This window comes from Struthio camelus, chromosome 19, assembly GCF_040807025.1.
Source record: "Struthio camelus isolate bStrCam1 chromosome 19, bStrCam1.hap1, whole genome shotgun sequence".
Taxonomy (NCBI): Eukaryota; Metazoa; Chordata; class Aves; order Struthioniformes; family Struthionidae; genus Struthio; species Struthio camelus.
Window position 1 is genome coordinate 3,809,133 of NC_090960.1, and position 24,510 is coordinate 3,833,642.

A 24,510-nucleotide genomic window follows, 5' to 3' on the forward strand; every position below is an offset into this window, starting at 1 on the left:
AAAAATAGCAGTCTTAAATTTGGACAAATTTTCTCCCATTTACCCTAAAGTTCAAGGTAACAAGATTTACTAGGAAAACAAAGACTTTTAAAAACAAGTTTCAAGATTCATACTGCAATTAAGATGCCTTTTCTTTTCTGGGATAAAATCTCCTTCCATGTTCTGTGGACTTTAATAGGATCAGGATTTCAACTAATTTAGCTTAAATTGTTACTTTTGAGCTTCAGATGGAGTTTGCCCTCTCAGCTACTTTGACTTTTGGATTTTGTGGCCACTTTCCACAGCTCTTCTTTTGGAAGACAGAAGTGAAGAACGATATGGGGAGATCTGAAGGTAACGCAAGGTATTCCCATGCCTGTGAAAGCAGTTTTCACGCCTGTGAAAAAGTTCCAACAAAGGAACTTTTTTTCTTTTCTTTACTCAACATGTGCTCTTCTGATTAGAGATAAAAATAAAGGAGGCTAAATAAATATATATATATATAGAGAGAGAGAGAGAGAATTTTCAATAGCAGCTAATATAGCTTAAAATTAGTACTTTTATTTGGAAAAATAGAAAAAAAATCCAAATTTTAAAAAAAGACTATTCCTGACAGAAATGACAATTCAAGACTATTAAACATATTTTCCTATGAAGGATTATTTGTAACTTTAATTTAAGGATGTAAAGAAGTTAACTTTTCTTTTGCTATACTACACATGTAAAAAAAGATCAAAGAAAGAAAAGAATTGAGATTCAAATTCCATTTTTAAGCAAAAATGACAATGTCTTCCTGAGTTAAAATTAATCCTTTAATGATGAATTTCAAAGGTTTAAATACTTTCTGTGACCTTGGCTTTAAATAATTATGCCAAGCAGAGCTTTCCTTACATTCAGAAAAGATTCTGAATTGTTGATCACAGCCATTTTAATGGCTTCAGGCTGGCTGATTTCCAACATAATCCTTCGAATGCTGTTTAAAATTACAGACCAAGAACCTGATGCAGGTAAATGAAATGTCAGTTCCACAAAGGCGCTCAAACAGCACATGCATAGTGTTAATTTGTGCCACTATACATCATTTTGCAATAAAATGTATCCTTTATTACATTAATACACAGAAAAGATACTTACACAAGTATATGCTTACATAAATGCAGAGTTTACCATAAATATTATGTATGTTTTTTAAGCTTAGGTTTTGACAAATTAACATGTTTTAGTTCCCATCATCCCTAACGTGGCAAAACACTTGAATTCAAGGAGCCGATAAAGGGCAATTCTCAGCAGCCGGTTGAGGGGGCAGCGTCAGTGCCGCGACGGGCTGGCGCTGACCCGACTGAACAGAACAGGGACAGAGGCCTTGAGGCATCTGAAACATTAATTTTATTTTCAAACATTTCACACAGTGCTTCAACCAATACACACAAGCAAGCAAAAGTAGATCAACCATTGCTAGTAACTAGACCTATTTTCCTTGGGGTTTTAGCCTGAACTTTTTTCTCCTCAATAACCTTCCCTCTTTTCAACAGAGAGGGGAAAAAAAAAAGCTTATTTAAAGCAGAACCTCCCTTCCTGCTCTACCTAGTCCGATAAAGGAAAAGTGATTAGCCTCGTCCTTGGCCAAGTTTGCCTTTGAAATCATCGGGATTTTAAAAAATCACTTCCGCTACTTAGTACCGCACATTTGTTTGTCTCTGTTCGGCTCTTACAACTGCTCAAAGGTGCTGCCACAGCAGCACTCGCACAAAATAGCTACACCGGCAATCACCACCATTACACCTTCAGATAGAAGCAGTCTCTCATTATAGGACCACAACATTTTCCATACTCACGCAGTGATTGTGGCATCCAGCGTCAGATTTCCAGCATACTACTATGTTTTTTAAACTCAAGTGACCCCTAAACATTTTTCCTTAAGAAAACTTTATTTATGTGACTTTTGAGACGACTGTTCCCCTTTTGCCATGCCCTTAGAGGCACCCTGTGAATCTCTTACCTTTTCCAAGGCCTTCTCTGTTTCTGCAGCATGTATCTTCTTCAGGTCTAATGTCATTTTTTCTGCCTCTGCTTTAAGCTTATTCACTGCTGTCTCATGCTCTCGAGCTGCCCTCTGCTTTTCTTCTTCCCGCAGAAGGCTCAGCTCTACCAGCTGCTGCTTCCGCTGAGCATTTACCTGCACAAGCTCTTCCCTCAGCTTGTGAATTTGGGTCTCCATATCACAGATAACCTGAAATAAAGAACAAATAAGGTTAAAAAAACCCAAACAAACCTATTTCCTCAGACAGGCTTTTAGCTAGAGTAGGAAGATTCTCTGTCCTTCTCCTTTGCCTCCTTTATTGCTCTTGCGCTCCTCTTCCCATGTGCAGATGAATGCAGCTCCTTCCTGCCCAAAGCGTGGGCAGAGCAAATTTTACTTTTTCTGAGGAGTGCAGCAGGTGAAGAAATTTAGGTGTTCACCTGTAATCACCTTCATTTTGTAACACCTCTTCATTCCTTCCCCAATTTCCTTCTTTTCCATTTTCTTCCATACTCATTCAGAAAATTACACCTCAGTTACGCAGGAGGGATCTGAATGAAGAGGGAAGAAGCTAAAAACTCACCTCTTCTCCGTCACCTTTACGCTGACCCCAGATGCATACAGGAGCAAGCAAATATTACATGCACTTATAAAACACACACAAACTACAGATGATGCTCACAGCTTTTTTTTTTTCCCTCAAGAAATGACCTGCCACCTTCTAACGGGGATATCAGTATATCAAAAAATCATTTATCACTCATTGTTACAGATTATATACCATGCTTCCTTATAAGGCTAACGTGCACAAGGAACGTATCTAACAATGTCCATCAGGTGAAGAAAGTAGAGCACTTTCAGAAAGGACATAAACAGATGACACAGGTCAATGCTGAGACTCTTCAGACTCTGTGAATTCACTATAGATGAGATACACAACCTTCCACGTGCAAGACACAGACTGAAGAATTCACAGGGCTCTTTTATGTGCTTACAGATCACCCTTCGATCCTTGGGAGCAAAATATTTTGTGCTGCTCAGCAGCGGCATCAGGCGCACGGACAACAGTGCCACAGCAGGAACAGCAGGGAGCCATCTCCCTGCGAGGTGGGAAGCCAGAACCCCTTGAAAAGTGTGAAGAGTGGAAATTATGTGCTGTAAATCTGCTAAAGGAAAACCTTTAGCTACCCTTGAAGTACACAGAACATACACTGTTACTTTATAGTAGTAGTAGAGTATGTTGTAATTCAGATTTACGCTTGCATATACTTGCACTAGTTATTTTTCTAGCCGCATTTCTTCTGCGGCTTCCTAAATGAAGTACAACTGCGTTCTGCATCTGTGAAGTAAAACTGCTGTCCTTATAGCTAATTGCAATATATTGACCTTGCAAACACACTTTTTAATTCATAAATATAGTTCTGAAAGAGAATATTTTCACTAAAATCCTCATACAATTTCCATCCTTCCCCTTTTTCTCCGTCTCCCAAGTATCTTCGCAGCTCCCTGGAATTCTTTCATAAAGGATGTGATAACAGCAAAGTGACAAACCGATGCCCTACCACACACAGTAGGGAATTCAGCTAAAGTTTACTAAAGGTTTCATAAGAAAACCTGCTTTAAAATTACTATATTTTTAAAAATCCCATTGGCATTGAGTGCCAGTTACTGCTTCTAGCGCTCTGAGCCGATCTCTCCAACTACTCTTTTTCTTCTTCAGACATCCTTGCTATAGGATCTGAATCCAGCTAAACTATTTATTTGCAGGGTCCGAGAACCACATTATGACATACCGCTGAAAAAAGAAATATTCATTTCTGACTGAAGCTGGGAAGGGGATGACTACATCAGAAATATTGCCTAGTGCATTAAAAAACCAAGACAGATTGTTATGATAAATACTGTGATCTGAGAAAGAAAATTGAGGGTTGAAAGCTTGCCTATTTTCTCAAAATGTTTGAACTATATGCTGTTATAAAAGCCAGGACGATGTCTCCCCTCAAACCTTCAATTGTGTCCTCAGACTATCACAGCTAAAACACATATTAAATAATAAAATATTAACCATCTCAGAAACTTACCAAAGACTGGCTTTGTTTCTTAGTTACTCATTGGCACTGCTCCCCAGCACGTCAAAGGTAAATGTCTGTGTGTGTATGTGCAGAGATGAGCACATCATTTGTACACAAAAGTGTAACACAGGCCACATGCTTTAGCTGTATCAGCATTATTTCAAATATATGTTCCATATAGTGTAATCTGCACTACATCCTTTTCTTGCTTTCCTGTTCTTTCCTCCATATGCACTTAATTTGTTAATAGATCTGTATACAGGCTAAAAGGTAAAGTACGTTTTAGCATACAATCATAATCTACAATTTACTTTTATAATTCAGGAAATAGTTATGACCTTGAGGTAAAGCCAAGTGTTAAGAGTAACCGGCTTCTAGTTAACCAAAGAAATATTACATTGATGAAGAAAATGGCAACAGTTTCTAAATAGCATACGGTACATTTTACTTTAAGTTTTATATTTCAGGAGCTTCTCCCAACTCAGAAGTATGCCATCGCAGGGTTTTTCTGCTAACGCGAGGGTGACGTGCTCCGAGTTCTAAAGTGACGTTTCCACCAGCCGGTTTTGCTAATAGCCCTTTTCAATGCAAGTCCCGCCGGAAACGGTAACAACTACCTTGCAATGGGCAAGAGCTCTTTCTGAAAGCCAACTCCCCCTTCGTCAAGGCCTTTTTTTTTTTTTTTTTTTTTTAATAAAATTCTTTCTTGAACTTCCCTCCCCATGCCTCCCATAAGCAAAACTTTAAGATACTCTATCCCTCAAAAGATTCCTAAAAGGTTTGACAAAACATTTAGGATTAGGAACCGAAGTAACCTCTCAGAGTGCAAAGAAAATTCATTCATAAATCATATCACAAGCCAAAATGAAAACTGGGTGAAATCTTGAGTCGTCCGTTATATCTTCCTGCTTTGCTTCATTCTATATTCAATAATTCTGACACAAGAGCATTAGAAAATTTAATAGCACAATATAACATTTTCTAGTGGCACACGGTGATTCTAAAGATTCAGACCCTCAACCAGGGAGCCAAAAGACAGTGGGCTGAACGGTACGAGTAAAGTAGCAGTAATTAATATGCAAAGGAGTATTAATGTTGGACCTCATAGATGGCAAAACACGATTTGGTTCTATTAGGAAAGAAGAAAGAATCTGAAGACGGGATGATGGCAGCGAAACTAATATGATTAAAGGAGTCCTTTTGGAGCAACTTCCCTGCTAGTAAGATGATGTTAAGAGACATCTAATCTCTCCAAACTGACTGGAAAAAGCTTACACTGACAAGAACTGTGTCATGATCCCCAATTACTTTAAAATAAGTCTAGTTCTCACAGCCAGACTTTTTTTCCATAAACAAAGTCACTGGCAAAAGTAGCTTACAAGCTAACAACTGGCTGGATAAGACAACTTTATGTGACACGGATATCTTAAAACTATTGAAGGAAATGAATCTCAAACTTTCCATCACTAAGATTCTGCTATTCCAGATGCCAGCTTTAATAGACTACTATTAGACTTAAATGTGGGCGAATTAGTATTAGCAGAAAAAGCCTAAGATGACATACCTCTCAGTTGTGAAAAGTCCACGAAATATAAAACTCAAGAGCAACTGGCCTTCCTCAACAATAACAGAAAAAAACATATGTATATAAAATCTCATGCCTGAGATCTGAAGGCACGATGTTTTCTTTTTCTGTTTGTAAAACTGAATCCTGTTTATCAGTATTAATTTGCAAAATTTTTTTCTAGCTGCTTAAACCTAGGTTTTTGAACTACGCCTAACAAACTGTTGGCATGGTCCCAACGATAACCTAGATACAGGAACTACTGTGAGAAACACAAGTCTTAGACACTCCACCTGAGCTAATTATTTACCTGCTAAACAAAAGACTTAAACATAAAAAAAGAAGACTTCACAGTATATAATAGGTCTACAGCGTCACTGCTACTTGCTACCATTTTTAGATCAAAATATTATACTCTTTATTTCAGTTGTATGGTTATGAGTAAATGAAAAATGTTAAAAGGTGGCGGGTGGGGGCGTTGTTTTTTGGTTTGCTTTTTAAAACAAAGAACACTGAAGTCCATAGTTATTCCACAGGATGGCCATACCATGGCAGCATACCCCAAACAAGAAACTTTTGTAACATGAGTGCTAATCCGTATAAAGGAAAACAAACAGAAGGAAAAGGCTAGCTTAGAGAATATCCAAGACTGAACAAAAACACAAGCACATAAAGTGTGTGACAGAGCAGAGATTTCATATGGATTTATACGGTATACGTGTATGCACATACATGCACATATGACAGTCATACAGCTGAAGAAACTACTAGCTGAGATGGAGATTGCTATTTCTGTTTCAAAGGAGTAACTTTGAATAACTAAGAATATCTCTGCTGAAATAGTGTCATAAAAAGGGGCGGGTCAAAAGCCCACAGCAATTTGCCTGCAGGGAAAAAATAGACTTGAAAGAAAGAAAGAAGGTTGTTCGCTCACTTTGGCCTATTTAAAACACCAATAAAATGTACTGCGTGTTATTTGGAAGGAAAACATGTGCTCTTAAAATTAAGAGGTAAACTGCATAACGAAATATAAAGCTGGCAAAAAGTTTAAACTGAAATCTATTGCTGAAGTCTCAAACTGCTACAGTGACATGCAACAGAGATGAAAAATGGACTGAATGACTAATAGTCCAACTAGAAAAAGTATATTCCCTTCATTTTCAGGCACTCCTACTGCAACCACATGAAGCATTTATTTGGATCCGTCTCTAAGGAAGAGAATGGAGCATGATTGAGTATTTTATATTCCCAGGGATGGAATTCATATATTCCATTCTCTCTCTCTCTCTCTCTCTCTCTCTCAATATATTCACAATACACCACATCCACCCCATCCCTGTATTTAATTTCAAACACTGTTGAGGATATTTTAAACCCACAAAAACAAGGAAATGCAGAGTTAAGATAAAATCCACTCTTAAAGTATTCCCAGAGGCTCAGATTTAAAGTGATTTAGGTGGTGCTTCAGCTGCATTTACAGTAAGTGCGTGACTAATATCTCCCAACAAATGAAGCTGCAAAAAGACTTCATTGCTCTACACTCAAACTACTGAAATAATACATCACTTTTTAAAGACTACTGCGCTTCTTGAGTGGATCACGATAACTATTCAGATGGAGAATTTGAAAAGTGCGGCTAGCATTGGGCTAACTCACCCTCAGCTGCAGACTACTGCCTAGCTCGCAATTCAGTGCACTAAACTTTGCTTCTATGGAACATCAAAAAATTCCGAGCAGTTCCACTCACTCACTTCCCCCACAAACCCAGGTTAGATGATCACAAAGATGCTTTCTAGGATTATAATCTAAAACATTAGCCCATAAGCAACTACCCTACTTGAACCACTGACACGCAGCTTCTGCCTCTGCACACCAATACTTGCTCAGCATTTTCTCACCTGGAAGAAGATTAAAATTAATGCATTCATTATAACAGTACGCTGTGCTAAATCATCAGCTGTACTCTTCCAAAAGAGAGATTTGTTTCTTATTATGCTGGCTTGATGGGATAGAGATAGATGAGGTATACACAGCATTTGTTATTGGACAGTGGATTATTTATGGAAGTTCAGTCCAGTCAAGGGAGAGGAAGTCTGTAATAAAAACAAATCTGACTTTGATGATGAAGAAGAATTAAAAGGAAAACAAGGAACAAAGTAAAAACTGATTCAGCAGTGCCAGTGACATTCCTATTGCACAAGACCAGTCCAGCGTTGCACGAGAGGTGAGCGAAATACCCTCTCCCAGTCAGCACATCAGCTGGTGGCATATTTAGCGACAAATATCTGACAACATAGCATCAGTTGAAAATGGGAGTCTGAATGACTTGAACTTTCTTGCTAATAAGCACAGCTTTATAAAGTGCTGAGGAACAGATAAGACAAGTTTCTCCACTATCACAAGAATAAGCAATGTTTCTAACATAAAAGAACACTAAAAAAGTAAACAAATACTATTTGTCTGCAGCTCTAAGCTAAGAAAAAAAGGAGCTGTTAGAACTTCAAAGACATGTAACGTTGGTTTGTGTTTAAAACAAAACTGGTTTACTTTAACGAGTCTAACTACTGCAGTTTCAGTAAGTCATAACAGCCGGTCTTGCACTTAATCTTATTCTGGTTTTAAGGAGCTAACCCCATGATTTTTACCTTTACGAGATAAGAGAGTTAAGCAACTAAGTGCAGTATCTAAGGGACAATCTCGGTGGCTCTCTGATGGGACCGGTAGTTAATGCCATTTTTGTCCACAACGCACACTGAGCAGGCTGCGCTGGTTCCCGGATATCAGCTTGGCTCCCTGCCGCGGGCAACTTCTGTTGGCCAGTTCAGCTGCTAAATCTGTGGCTACTTGGTAACCAGAAGGAGCAGAAGGTCCTCAGCTGGGCTGAAAATGGGAACCTTGCTGTTGAAGCTACATTCTACATCTGAAGGGATAGCAAATCCCAATTGACACTTTAAAACAATTTTGAATTAGCAACAGTCATTAACATTTAGTAACTTAAGTAGTCTTAATGCCATCTTCTAAACACAGTTTTATAATTGACTCATTTAACTCCATTTTAATCAACTATATTAAAAAGACTTTCAATACTACAGCAACTTCAATTAAAATATGCTAAGAACCTTATCCACTCTTTCTTGTGACTGGTAAAATCACTCATTTGCCAATATTATGAATCCTTAGATACGCAGGTAGAAAATAAGCTTGGGAACATGCAAGTATATGAGCGACTGTATTTTAAATATCCCACCAAGCACTAACAAGCAAGATGCTTCATAGGCATCCTATCACAAGGTATAAAGCGCTGAGTTTTTAGGGGACATCTTGGAGTATCAATCCCAGGCAATCATCAACACTGCAAGGAAAAAGAAAACTGTATTTAGGTAGTAATTGATAAGAAAGAGCAAGATGAGAAGGGAGAGGAAAACAGAATCAAGATGGCAATTTCAAGGCAAAACATGCAAGATATTAACGTGTACAGAATAACGCCTGGCTAATGTTGGTGAGTTTTCTGCTGTTATTCTTTTACTATTGGTAGAAGTTTTAAAATATTTTTGCTGTCTTTTTTCCCCTCAAGAAGTAATGTTGAATGCAAAGTGAGAAATGCATCGACCACAAGGAAAGCTACTTCCGCAAATGTCATGCGCATTATCACATGGGTAATGATGTGGCAGAGCACAAATTAACAGGGATAAGTAATAAACTGCCATTTACTTTCACAGCACAATCTATTATACTCTCAATTTTAAATGCCTTTGGGTAAGAACACATAGATCCATAAAAATTGTAATTAAGGGAGCAGATGAATAAGAGGGTGTGAAATGAAGTGAAAATGAGCAACAGTTCAATGAGCAGCAGCTAAGTTTCTGCTCCTGAGAGTGCTGAGAGAGTTTCCAAAACCAGGAGCTACGGTGGGAGCGGTTCTTCAGGAGCCCGTCATGGAAGCACAGCAGCTCTCCTAACACGGACGCTAACGACGGGATGGTCATGAGTCTACTGCTTCCTGGGATGGTCACGAGTCTACTGCTTCCTGGAAGCACTAAAGCATCAGCAAAGGTAAAACTCCAAAACAGAAAGAGATGTATGAAACGTTACATAAATATCCAATAAAACGTATACTTAAGTGTCTTCATTTTTGTGAAAAAGAAGTCTGTTCACAATGTTGGTGCTATCGCACAGCTTGTTAAGTAGATGACGTTTTTATCCTATACGTGAGTACATTTCAGTGATGGGATGAAGTGATTAATATGTTCATAAATCAAGTGTTCGCAACCAAAGCTGTATTTACTACCCAGCATAGCATGCCAAGAACGGCTGTTCTCTAGAATCACACAGATGAACGTTCAGTGTCAAAAAAATATACATAGGAGTAGTACAGACGGCCACCATAATACTAATTGTAAAATGTTTGCTGTTCAGCTGCGTAAAATCTGAATCCCTGTACTACAGGGCTAATGCAAAGGTATAGCTACGTCCCAGCTCCATCCTGGCTCTTCTCACCTTTGCAATGCACCTCTGACATCTCTTCCGAAAACTTCCACTAGGGCTTGCAAAGTGAGGCACTGAGCAGCTAACTTACACATTTCTTCTGTTAATTTTAACAGCATTAAACGGCTTTTAAATATCAAACCTCCTCTGTAATATCCTTTACTTAGACTTCTTTAGAGCACGCGCAATGTTAACAAATGTCTAGCATTTGTGAATCTGATAAAAGTATATTCAAAACAATCTTGTTTATTTTATACTCTACTAGGATGATATTTGAGGGCAGATTTAACATCATCATACCTGTGCAGTGCTAGCTGTAGGCTAAACGTTGCTCTTTTCTTCATGTCCAAACTCTGGTCCACTTCATTTTTTAAAATCTCTTGCACTTAACATAGACCCAAGAAACGCCAAGCACCCCTTAAGACTGGATACACAGGCTTGGATTTTATTTCTTAGTAATGCCTGTGCACTATCTTGTCTAATCTTGCTCTACAACTTAAGAATCTTCCTGAAACATGATAGAACTGTTGACTCACGAAGGACAATAAAGAGAAGTTACCTTCTGCTTAGCTCTGTTTTAAATAAAAATTAATGAAAAATATCCTACCCATGGCATTCTTATAGGAAAACATGCTTATACAACATCTTTGTAGGTAATTTAAACTCCACACTGTTCATCAACTTTGCCACATATTTCTGAAGGCTGAAAAGAAATATGCAAGACATAGGTATCAAAATTCCAGTTGGAAAAGTTGCATTAAAATAGTGGCGACATTCTTCTTTCTGCATCTATGACTACATGGGAGGAAGGGGCAGCAGATTGTCAAGATCGGCTGTGACATGTGGCATCAAGCAAAGACAAACATTCTGATCTTTTTCCAACAGAAGTGCACAGAAATAGATCTGGACTTTAAAAAAAGCCAGTTAGCCGCCTAAAACCCAGTACATGCCAATGGGATTTAAGCTACAAACTATTGGGCTTTTAAAAAGAAGGAAGAGAGAGAAAGAAAGAAAATCAGACATCCATTTGAACAGCTCCACAAAGAGCTTAAAATTAGCAGAGCTTATTTTGACTTCTTAATTTACATAAGTATACTCGATTCCAATTTAGTTAACAGCAGCTAGAAAGCAGAACTTCATATAGGTTGGCTATTGTCACTGCCTTCCTAATAAGATGGCTTTTCATCAAACGGAAGAACATCAAGCCTACATGGGAAAGAGATGAGACTGGAACTAAATAATAAGGTGCACTTGTGAGGGAAAGGATTACGTACCAAGTTGAAACTGAGATAAATGCAATTAAATTTCATATTTAACAGATCTAAAATCTGGAAAAGATTTGGCCCTCTTGCCTGGAAGAGAGCTTCCAGATCAGTTTCATATTATTTGACCTGATTTTATTTTCTTTAAAATACATTAGTGAGTCAGCAATGAAAATACACAGCGCACTCTCCTTTCTCTTTTATCTGTTTAAATAAATGTTTACATTTGTATTTTGGTTTATACAAACAAAAAGATTTGTTTAAGACTCTACTAATAGACTTAACTGGAAGATGTCCAGTTAAGTGTCCTAGATGGAGGACACTTTTTTCCTTTAGAAAAAAATATAAAGTTTTACTTTCTATATGTCAGGATATGAAAGGAAATTAATCCTTTCTGTCAAAGATGTGTTCAGTTCAGAAATAACACTGGAGCAAAGCTTGTGCTGAAAGTGAAGAAAAGCTACTGCCATTCAAGGAAGCATAGGACAGTCTTGCAATAGAATGCAGAAACAGAGGCTAGAGATCTTGGCAGCAGGCTGCGAAGAACTACCCATCAATTTGATAGGGGAAGCTGGACACAGAAATACTCTAAATCAAAGCTTTAAAAAAATATTTGCATTCAAATTTCCATGTATTAAACTTAAAAGCACTTAGCATTCCTGAACAACATGTAATTCTGATTTAAATGTAGACATGCTGTATTACAGATTTAAGGATTACTACAGACATTCAACTCTGTGAGGTAGCAAAATTAAACATGTTATAAATATAATTTCTGTTTTGTCCTCAAAAGTAGTACAGGCAATTGTCTATGAGAAATCTGTCTTCTCCCTGTCAACTAATGAAAAAGCATTACTGAAAGTAAACAAAAACAGCAAAGCATCACTAACATATTTCCCTTTCAGATGCATTTGTTTAAATTACTGCTCTAAACACATGTGTTCAGAGCATTCCATAAAGACTACCCCGCATAGCTCACAGGAGTTTTACAGTAACTCCAATAGAAATGGCATTGAGTGCAATACTTGCTAGAACAAACATAAGACAAAATACAGGTACAAAGCATAAATAATATGCTGTTTATTAGGGAGGCTTACATTTGGCATACTCTCCTAACTGCTATCATCATCTTTAAAATCATCCTGATGAATGAGTAGCTCCCAAAGCGTGCTTCTGTGTGCAGTTAAGAACTTGGATAGTATTTCTCCCAGCCTATCAGAGATTCCACTTCCCCAGTAGGAAGAGGCCCATGCCTAAGTGGAAATTCATAAAGACCCTTCAAAACGTTCTTTTGGCTCTTAACGTTCAATTCTCACAATCAGAATTTGGTAGCTATGTTAGGACAAGTAACTTGATTGAGGCTGTAAGAGTAAAAACCAAAGAGCCGCTGGAGAAGAGGCAAGAGAAGCCAGATGTACCACAATTCTTAACATCGACCCAAAGAGAAAGTATTAGTCAGGCTTAAATACCCTTTACTTCTCTCCTTGCCAATAAAGGTTTCTGAAAGAATTGCCTCCTCTTCCTTTTCAGTGGAGACTACATAAGCTATCTCCCATCTTCAACTTCTGAAGTTAATACTTGTAGAAATGCAAAATGTGGACACTATCTCCTGTTCAAGTCATCTTATGACCCTCTCAGCTGACAGTTGAAGGACTTGAGGAAGACTAGAAGGACTGAAGGCTTTACAAACCAATAGTTAACCATGGTCTTAAATTACAGCTCTTGATACTGTCCAAGTTCTGCCTTGACTGTAATAGAGTTGAAAAAGATGAATTTTTTGAAACTCTGGAATAATTACAGGAAGCCAGCTAAGGAGTATAATGCAGACACTCCCTTGGTCGATGACTGAAGAAGACTTAAATGCACTGGTCTGTGTGTACTATTCTGCTCTGCTAAAGAGTCTAATACACCAGGAAACACTCTCTTTACTGATGTCATGCTGCTATATTGAAGATGACAGTCTTTAACCAAGCATGAAGTCCTCATTCTGGGTCTCATGAATGGCAATATGTGCGGGCAGAAATCTTGAAATCCAGCAGCTTCAGAGATAAGGGTTGCGTAGTTTACAGGTTTAAACTTAAAAGAAATAATGAGCTTCTAACTTTCAAAAAACCTAATTTCTGCAAGGCAGTAAAAACAGCTGCAGTATTTCTGTTAAGCAACAAGTTGTATTAAGTTCTTATTTGTATGTTAGCTGCTCACATACATAAGATGCAAAATCATACATGCATGAGCAACTTTTGCCTTTCTCCTTTTTCAAATCAAGTCATAATTTGAAGAAACATCCCCGCTGACTATTTTTAGTGTCAATCCTTATCTCAAAGAGCTAAATTTTTCACAGTCATCTGAGGATGAAGGTCCCAGACAAGGAAGTCTTTACTCCAATCTAGACGTTAGGGCCAGGCAAAGGCATCAGCTGATGATACCTCAAGAGTACTTTGTGCACAGACAAAGAGCTGAAGCCATTTCTGGTCTCGCTCTCTGGCCTTTCATCCTCAAGTGTTAGCTGCACTTCTCCCATCAGCTCAACAGGGTCTCCTCCACGTTCAGAGACCTTTTGGAAGCATCATGCTATGACTATAGGTCCAGAAAGGCAAGATCAATCACAGAACGATCTGTCCAAACATAAACGAAAACTGAGGCAAAACATTTTTTTCTTGGAATCGAGAGTATTTTTTGCTCAGTATCTTCCTCTAGCACCTTTACATTGATCTCTATCCATTTCATCCTTCCTGATTTGTCCTTGAATTCAGTTGACGCCACTTTCATTTCTGAACCATGAATAGGTCACTGCATCCCGGAACAGGAATTTCTTATCCTATAGACTTATCTATGGAATTTTTAAAATCTACTTTTAAGAAATATTAAACATATAGTTTCTATTTAAAATAAATACATACTAAATGTGTACATTCTATTTAAGATCAGCAAAATATAAAATAATCCAGTAAATATATCCATTTATGGACGTCTATGCGCATATTTAATAACTGGGGAAAAAAGGCTCAAAATTGCATTAGGAAATGAGCATTGCGGGGAATGCTTCAATGAGAAACCGTTGACTGGGGGCAGAGCACCAAATGAAATTGCCTCTCTTTTGTATAACACTGAAGTACACATTGCGAAGAGGATGTTATCTGCAGACTTTTGAAATCTGCTGCTTGGGCTTTTCCGGAAAGTGTCACTGTTCTGAGGAACACAATCAATCTAAATATTCCACAGTAAGAAATCACAACTATGCATCACATTTCTATTAACGTTAAGCATAAAGATCAGGAACCTATTAGAGAGAGATTTCTTGGATACCATGAGGTGGTATTTTTGGCAAATGGCATCTGATGCCTTTTTTTGAGAGATTTCAGATTTCTTTATATGCATGCATAACTACTGCACTAATGAAGGCTATCACTATAAAGGAATAGCAAGATTGTCTCAGCTAAACTTCCCTGAAACTCATGTACAGAAAAATACATTGCCTTCCATATAAATGACCAAACTGGAGGCTATTATTCATTAATGCTACTAATGTTAATTGATATTTTCTATCAACCTCTGATGCAAGGGATGTCAAAGAAACGTTGTCACAAGGGTTTGTTTGCACTGTTTTAGAAATTATAGTGATAACTATCCAATACAATACTCAGGTAGAGCAGGTAATAATTAATTGGTACCCTTTTCCTCCCCCTCTCTCAGAATTTCAGATGCTGAAACTGTTTTTCCCTTTATTGAACCAGCTCGGCCTAGACTAGCTTGTCCCGCAGTGACATGTATATTGAATACAAATCAGACAGCGTAGCTTTAAATCTGTGTTGCAGCTCTCATTTCCAATTCGAGAACTGTACTATAATCATAAGCTTCTGGTGGATGAAAGGAAATCAGCTCTCTGAATATTAGCTAATGCCACATTTGCAAGTCCTGAAGAGATCTGTGCTGTTTAAAAAAAAATAGATCATTTCTCATGAACCTATATATATGAATCGCTTTGTACTGCTCGACTGATAGAAGCGATGCCTGTGCTGGGATTAAACCCTTTTCATCATAAAACCTCATCTGGTTCGGAGTCCAAGTCCATCAAACCTTTTCCCTTTAAAGTCCCGCCTTTGATTCTACATCAATTTATTCAAACCGCAGCTGGGTGGCTGAAAACGAAAGGACAGCATCATTTAAACCAACCATGTTCCTAACTTGAAAGAAGGGCTATAATTAAAAAAATGGGCATAAAAGAATGGAAATGGGATAATATTTTTTAATGGTAGTTCAAAGGCCGACAGATGTCAGAGCCTTTGAAGATGTCAGTACACTGAGCAAGAAGTTGCCATTAAATAGTTTGCCTGAGAGGTGAAGCAGCTTTTTAATGACTGAAAAAGCCCTTGCAGACACATCCTTGTGTTTTTAATTTGTCAGAGTTTCTGCAGTATTTTCTGATTAATGACACATGATTATAACTGCATAGCATACATATTTTTATACTTGGTTAAATGAATACTTTATTCCACATTCCTTCAGTGCCAGATAAGAACAGGCAAGCTTTACTACAGAGTCCAAAACTATTCAGAATGCTCAAATATTTATGGTAATTTGAAGGGATTGGTCAGATACAGAGCTACTATGTGTTGCTACCTTTTGTTCTTTAATGGCGCTATTACTACTGCCATCACAGTCTGCATGCATTAAGTGAGCACGTGATTGCGTCATGCATTATACCCTTCTTGTGCACTAAACAATCAGAGCTTTCATAATTAACCGATGAACAAAGTCGCATCAAATCAAAATAACATTTTGAAAAATTCCTTAATTTATCCTACACAATACAAACAATGGCTGCAAATTATCGTCAATGAAAAGTAAGTTTTCTGGGGGGGAGGGGGGGGGGAACAAAACAAAACACATTGCTAGGAAACATCCTGTTCAGAAGAAAAACACAGAGATTTATGAAGGCAGATAAAGTCTCCATTTTGGATTGAGAAGACGCTACTGCAATATCCTTCATCTTTCTTTACTTACAAAAGATTCTTCTGTTTTCACCATGAATGTGAAAAGTAGCAGCACAAAACCCGAAACAACTTCTCTTGCTCCCAGGCGTAAGCTGTCAGATCGCTACAACAACAACAAGATCGCTCCTTTTCAAGAGCGTGCCTGTGAAGCCGAGGGGGCGCGAGTACCCAGAGTCACCTCAGCCCTCAGGAAGGACAGGAAAAGCCAGTACTGCATGCACTGCATCCTATCACACCTTAGAGAAGCCATTCAACAGGAAAATATGGTCGTTACAGGGGAATTTGATTAATGTGCTATTCCTTCTGCTCTTCCAGCCCAGCTTCAGCTTATTAATTAGAACTTAAAGTAATAGAAATATGACGGACTCAACTAAAATTTGTTGTGCAGAGGTATTTGAGGTACCTCAGCCGAACTCTGTGATACTTGTCAAATTAGTCACTGGTTTTACCAGAACATTTAGACTATGTCCTAAACGTGAGTGTTTGCATTGCAACAATCTATATCCATCAGAAACCTCTTTATAATAACCAGGCTGCCTACCACTACCATTACAAACCTCCCGGAGGGAAGGAAGGTAACTGTTGCCTACTCAGTGCTGCTCTGAAGTTAGATGCATCTACAATTGAGATGAGGAAAGCTGTTAGCCGCATACGCTCTGCTATATATTTTCAAAACGATATACAGTTATCTGATTGCAAAAGCAAGCACTGGAAATACTGAAAATGAAAAGTCTACAGTTGCAGAGAGAAGAAATTGAAGAATTCTGAAGTTTAATTCTCCCAAGGTTAATTATTGAATGAAAACAGATTCCTGCTAGGAAAAAACACAGCTGTGTTAGGACTCTGCTATAAAGAACATGCAGAAGCGGACAATTAAAAAGTAGAGGCAATTGTAAATCTTATTTCCAATTAAACTGCAGCCTGCCTTCTCATGCAGTTATTTTAAAGATAACTTCAAAGATCAGGTTTAGTTTTGCTGTTAAAATAAAATAATTATTATGCATCGCTAGAATATTTTATCATGAATTTCATCAAGATTTGAAACCTGAAGAGAAAAACCTTACATCATATACTTTTACTGCCTAACCTAGAAAATAAGTGACACGAGCTAGGTTAGCAGCCATTCAGATTCTATCCATTAGAGGGCAATAATACACGTATACACGTACACATCCCGCCTAACTGACTTTAAAGGAAAACTAGTATTTTCTCTAATACCAATGGCAAACTGATAGCTTGGATTCTGTCCCTGCTCCATCCTTCCCCCCAACACCGGCACCCAATGGATCAGTAGCTGTACAATTCTGTACAACTTACAATAACAAATTATTCTGTAAGAATGCTTTCTCTGCAAGATCAACAATGCCTAGTTTTAGAAGGATTAGTTAGCTGTGATTAAATCTAGTTTAAATAGATTGAACAGCTAGCATTTATATAAGCATATAAGTTACTATAAGGGATCTCAAACGTTTAACAGACAACGTTTTTCATGTGTTTGTCTCCCATCTAAAATTAAAGACCTTCCCTTTTTTTATTTAGTCATATAAGAAACCATGATAACAGCAGCAACTGCAGAAATGGCAAATATCCAATGTACTTCAGGCGTCTTTTCATGCTACAGACATCACAGAAGGGCATTTCTACTATGTCATTAGTAGAGCCACCCGATGGAAGCAGCTCACTTGCTCTGTCTACTGCTTTATTACTCAAACCATGCCAATCTACTGATTAACTTTTCATCGCTTATCATGGGTCCACAACCATCTGCTGGTTGCATCCATTTCTAATACCCTAGAAGCACACATTTATGTTATAAACTTACTGGGACAGGAATTGTCTATTGGTATATATTTTTACTATCACAGTGGAGACTCAGACCCCTGAGAAGATTCCAGCAATACAACTACCCTTGGTGCCGAAGCTACTGGTTGTCAATACCTTACAAGTCACAGGATCAGTGCAGATCACAGTAACAAACAGGCAGCTCTATCAGTCACCTAAAGACCAGTGATTCCTATAAGCACCCAGACTGGTCTGATCTTCGTTGTGCGTGAGTGTATTTTTGGTTGTTTTTTTTTAATATTACTTTCCACTGATCATTCTGTATTCTGGTACAAAAGGCAATTTGGGTAATGATATAAACTAATAGCTGGTGGTTTCCGTCTCAACTTCTGAATAAATATTATTTTTGTTTTATACTAGAGGTTTAGCTGAAGACCTATATCCAACTTGGTAAGGTCTAAAATGAACACACAAACTAGCATGCTAGTCACACGTTATCCTAGACAGCATGCAGATGCCCCCCTGAAAGGGACAGGCAGCTAACGCTTGGAAACCCCTAATGATCCCAAATAAAGCAGAAGGACATGTATCCATTTTCAAATATTCCAGTGTACTGTGTGTTTGCAGTGGCTGCCTTTCCAAAATCACTCTTTTCCTCTTTCTTTCCGTTTCCTTAATTCATTTTACAGATGCCAATACACCAGAAAGCACAGAGTACAAAAGAATTCAAGCTGTCAGAGACAACTTTATAAGAATTGTATCGCCAGTACAAAAGACTGGAGTTCACTCTTCATGGCGTTTTCAGATCTGCTTCAAGTAAAAACACTGCATCGGGGTTTTTTTTGTTTTGGGGTTTTTTCCCCCCCCCCCGTTTGTTTGTTTTTTTAACTAAATCAGTGTTGTTTTTATAAACTCTGAAGAACACCCTTAAAAGCTTAAAATGGAATATTTGCAATCAGGCCAATATTTTAGGGTCTAAAAATACAAGTTCTCTTATTTGCAGTACTTCAGGAGGGCTTTCATACATATGAATACAAATTACTATGAGGTATGTAATTTTAGTTTGAAATATATTGTTTTCTCCATTAAACAGAAATCTACGGTATCCTTGACATCGATTTCTGTCATTTTGTCATGGTAAACACTCAGGTATTAAATATCTCCCACATCACGCAACCAGGCATGATTCCAATTAGTGCTGAATAGAAGACAAAATGTCAGCCTAATAAGCTTCAATTTGCAAAGTCTTTGAACATTTGATGATATCACCACTTTGCCAATCATTTCGTGTACTTTGGGTTTTTCTTTTTTTCCACATCACCTTCCCTGTCAAAAAAAAGTCTTTCAAATCTACGGAAACTGAAGACGTGCACAACGTCAGTCATGGGTCTGACTGAGCTAACAGATCCAAAAATGATTCCCCAGTACATCAACAGAGCTGTGATGTGCACGATACTCCCTCAAAGCTAATTTGCTGCCAACATGTACAGTAATTGGGGGGAAAAAAGTCTACTTTAAAGTCACACTGTGAAGAATATTTTTTCTCATGAAATCAACACTAAAGACCTTAAATCACTGTCAGAGTCTGTGCCGCTCTTTCAAAATAAAGAAACAGTATTTACTACAGAAAGATGACAGTCATTTCTTCAAAGGTGACTGGACCAAGGCACAGCTCTGCTGCCTGACTTCATATTGGAAGCATCCACACTATTTTAAAATAATGCATTTTCTTCAGCACAATTGTTATTTAAAAAAAGGGGAAAGGTTTCCAAGAGAAAAAAAAACCTTGCAAAAAGAGCATATATAGTTCTGTGCGCCTGAACACCCCTGCCTCGCACAAAGAGCCCTGGCCGAGGACACACAAAGCATCCTCTGCCTGCTAACTCCCCCCCAACCCCGCAGAACCCCAAACCCGGCCCTAACTGGGGGTGAGCGAAAGGCAAAACACAAACCGGCAGCAAACAGGAACAGGAGGCAACGAATCGGAACGGGAAACATGGAGCAATATAAAAAGTGACGTGGGCCCTCCAAGGCTCTGCCTGGGCAGCTGGTGCAGGTTTAGGCCGAGCTGCAGTTTAGAAAAGGGCAGCGATGGAGCACGGTCCCTTCAGAGCTGCCTCCTGCACGAGACGGGAACAGCAGGGTCATCCAGCACCCTGTCGGTAGCTGCTCGGCTCCGCTGCCGGCCATTCCACGGGCAACCTGCCCTAGGTGGCCCTGCTGGAGCAGGGGGTGGACTAGCTGATCTCCAGAGGTCCCCTCCCACCTCAACCGATGTGTCAATCTAGGCGTATGTTTGATAGCCGCTGTTGGGAAGTGCCAGGGGACAAAAGCCAGCCCCCGCTGTGCACGGCACCGCAGGCATTGAGCCCGAGCTTCGGCAGTGGACAACCTGCCCCTGAAGCTGGGAAAGGAGAAGGGAGGCAGAGGCCCATAGCGGGGCTGGCCGTGGCGAGGAGGGCTCTCAGGCTGTCCTGCAGCTGGCGGCTTAGGAGGCCTCCTAGCATCCAGGGCCAACTCGGAGACTAGAAGAGGTGCTGCAGATACAGATGTGAAGATGATTCACGATCAGCTCAGACTGGTATCTGTGCCAGTAACGTTGTCATCAGACACACAGAAAACCGATTACAGGATTTGGGTCACCACCCCCGCCCCAGCTCCTGTCCAAGAAATAGAAAAAGAGGTGTGTCTCATTTTTGTTCCCGACTAAAGCAATATACTGAGGAATAAGCAGATCAACAGTAGGGAGCCCAGGACAGTGGAGCATGCCACAAGCGTTTCAGCTGCAATTTGTTACTGGTTTTCCACTTGAAGGTTTCTCTGTAATACTTTAATGTGGGAGTGTGCGCAGCTTTATGGACGGTCTCATATTTCTCAGCTGACATATCTTCAGCCAAACTGTGTCAGTTACAGGAGAGGGCAAGGCTTTTCATGGGCTTTGCAAGTCCTCCTTCCCCCATCATAAACCACATGAAAGAAAAATATAAATAATCATATCTCTAAAATTGCTATTTATTACTTCATCATGAAACTGTCTGCTGGACCCTGCAGTGATGTTGAGTAATATTATTACTTAAACCATAAAGAGGCTGTATTTATTACTCAAAATAAGGAAAATTAGCATTCATATGGATCCTATTGTTTTAAGGCCAGTAATACTGCCAAAACAAGTGGTGGTAACATTCCAAACTACAGATTGTCACAATTTCTCTCCTGGTGTTTCATTCTTTCATTTGGTATTTATAACACCTTTGAATTGAGGAACTGAACGGATCATAAAATTGCTCCTATCACATAAATCTTTAATGGCTAAACTACCAGTCAAAATTTGATTTACGGGGGCGCTGAGTGACTGGAATTAACATCTGCCAACCTATGGACAAGATACTAAACTGACTTTGGCTAATCTTTCTCCAGGTCCTAACAGACAGGAGAAAAAGCACATCCTAAAAAATGTAACTGCTTAATCTGTGGTAAACAGCTCCTCAGTTGGCAGTCACAGCCTAGCCTCAGTCCCTGGAAAAATTATGGAGCAAGACCCCACAGAAGTAATTTCCAGACACACGAGGGATTAAAAAGGTCACTGGGAACAGCCGACATGAATATAGCAAGGGTGAATCATGCTTGACCAAACCGATTGTCTTCTATAAAGAAATGACTGACTCTGTGGACAAGGGGAGAACAGTTGATGCCTGTTACCTTGACTTAGCACGGGTCTTGACACAGACTCTTATAGCATCCACACAGTCAAACTGAAAAGACATGGACTGAATGGGTGGACTACAAAGTGAGTAAAGAACTCACTGGACCATGAGGTTCAAAGAGTAGGAGTCAACAGCTCAGAGTCTAACAGACCACGAGTTACAAGTGGCATTTCTGAAAGGTCAGTGCTGGGGCTGATATCTCCATCAGTGACCTGGATAATAGGACGTGATGAACCCTTAGCAATACTGTGGTTGATGCCTTTTGATGGCAAACGGTCAGTATGCTGGAGAGCAGAGTTACCATTCACTCAGCAAAAGGGAGGGACGTACCACCAGGACCTTCATGAAGTTCAGTAAACCAAGTTTGCTCAGCCTGGAAAACAGAAGGTTAAGGAGGGGGTCTAATCGCTGTCTCCAACTGTGCATAAAGAGGAATTACAGAGAAGGTGGAGAGAGACTTTTCTTGAAGGCGGACAGTGAAAGGACAAGGGGCTAGGGATGCAACTTGCAACAGTGGAAATTCCAGCTGCAAATAAAGGAAAACAATTTTCACAGCAGAGTAGTTAAGCACTGGAACAGGTTGCCTAGAGGCTGAGAAATCTCAAGCCTTGCAAATTTTCAAAACCCAGCTGGACCAGGCTCTGAGTAACATGATCTAACTTTTCAGGTTAGACCTGCTTTGAGCAGGAGACTGGATCAGATGACCTCCAGAGGTCCTTCCAACCTAAATTATTCTATGATGTTGTGAAAAGAATTCAATGAGAACTGTGGTGTCACATAAAAGGAAGTCCCTTCAACCACTCAGTGAGATGCTTGAAGATTTCACTGCTGTTTCCCATACTGCTGTACTTGTTCTGCGAATGAGAAGATGTCAAATTCCTCAAAAGAGGAGAGTCCTGCGTTTGCAAATAACATCCATAAGCAACTTTAGAGGCTGACCTTGCCATAAACGGAACTCCAAATAGGAAGTGCTCCTTTTATACCAAAATCAAGAGCTTTTATCATAATTTGATAATTTCTACATAGTAACACAATATTTTTGCCTCTCCACTTAGAAATCATTATAAAAGCTTCTCAAATATTGCAGTTAATATCATCTGTCTTGTGTTTACTAGTGTATTTGACCATTTATTATCTTAGTATTTCTTTATACAACTTTCATATTATTTCATGCCATACATAGCTTATATTCTATTATTGTTAATCATTCATTCTAACTGACACACAAATCTTATATGCAAAGCCACATCTGGTGTGGCGGTACTAAATACTGGCATACATGAAGATCCTGATGAATAAGACCGAACTCATTTTTTAGATAAGTCATTCTATATTAACTAACTCTTACGCAGGAAACTGTCACTTCTTCCTAAACAGAGTGTACTGGTATAATGTAAAAGTTCTATCATATGGTGCACACTGAGCTGAAATTGTATACCCTACCTCCTCAGCTACCAATATTTAAAAGCAAAATAGAAAAAAATATAAAATGTTGATTACAGCCTAATAACTACCACATATATTCGATTTCAGATTGCATAAACAGAAAGTCCATTTTGCTGAAGAGAACTCCATCTCAGACTAGAGTACATTTTATGTGATGAGCTAGTTTCTATGGCAACTGCTTTCTCTTTTACATACACTGTAGACAGAGCACCAAATGTCAGTTCTGCACTAAGCTAACTTAACATTTTTAATCAGGAACTGATAATTTATGCACCGTTATTTATGGCTTCCAAAAAATGTCCTTAGAAAATATTTCAATGTTGAATAGCCAGATGTATAAAAGGATACCCAAGCAAGTAAAGTCACAGCTCCTACACCAAATTCCTCATTATCTAATTTCAGTCATATTCAAAAAAAAAAAAAAAAAAAAAGCAAAATTGTGGACGAGATCACAGATGATCACCCACCAAAACATGAGAGCACTTTGATGGTTCCGTTAAAACGAGGAAGTGGCAGATGTTTATAGCTTGTTGAACAGCCTTTTGAAAGGCATCTCAAACAGAAGCAGCAGCTTAGAAGTAGGGACAAGAAGCAGAGTGGTTGACGCAGAACAACATACGTGGTAAGGTGGTGGCCTCATCTCAGCTGAGGAGAAGAAAGACACAGAAGACCAAGACCATCGCTTTGACAGGAATGCTTAATCCCCGAATCAGAGCTCTGTAAACTCACGCTTCGGAGCAGAGGTTCATTTTTCCTCTGATATCTATGATTATTCTGCCACCCAAATTCTTTCCACAGCTCCTCTATGTTTACTCAAATATAGCTAAAACTAGCCCTGCTGATCACTGAAGCCCAGCAGAGGCCCAGTATTTGAGTACTTCTGCAGGATACTTGTGGGTTTGGCAGTTTTGGTGTACTGTAAACTTTACAGTTACATTGCTATTGTTTAGAGCCCACTTTGGATATCTCTACAGGACCTATCATCACATCCTTGATTCTAGTAGATATTCGTCATCAGTGGGATTCTTCCCAATCCTGACTCAGCCTACAGTGAATAAAAATCAAGAGAAAACATGCAAGCGCTACAACAAATATTTGGTAATTTAAATATTTTTACATTAACAGTCATGTTCATTATTCTGGATTAATTGGTGGTAAACAAACACACTGTAGTATAACCAAAAGCTTTTGTTTAGGAAAGA

At 38.9% G+C, this 24,510-nt stretch overlaps 1 protein-coding gene across 7 annotated transcripts in view; it reads right to left on the minus strand.

Annotated features, from left to right (window-relative positions):
- CEP112 (centrosomal protein 112) overlaps window positions 1-24,510 on the minus strand; it is a 183,242-nt gene that overhangs the window by 63,883 nt on the left and 94,849 nt on the right. For all 7 annotated transcript variants that reach the window (XM_068914100.1, XM_068914096.1, XM_068914098.1 and 4 more), the window contains one exon: window positions 1,979-2,209. In XM_068914100.1, the coding sequence (XP_068770201.1) occupies window positions 1,979-2,209 (231 nt within the window). The remainder of the gene's footprint in view (window positions 1-1,978; window positions 2,210-24,510) is intronic.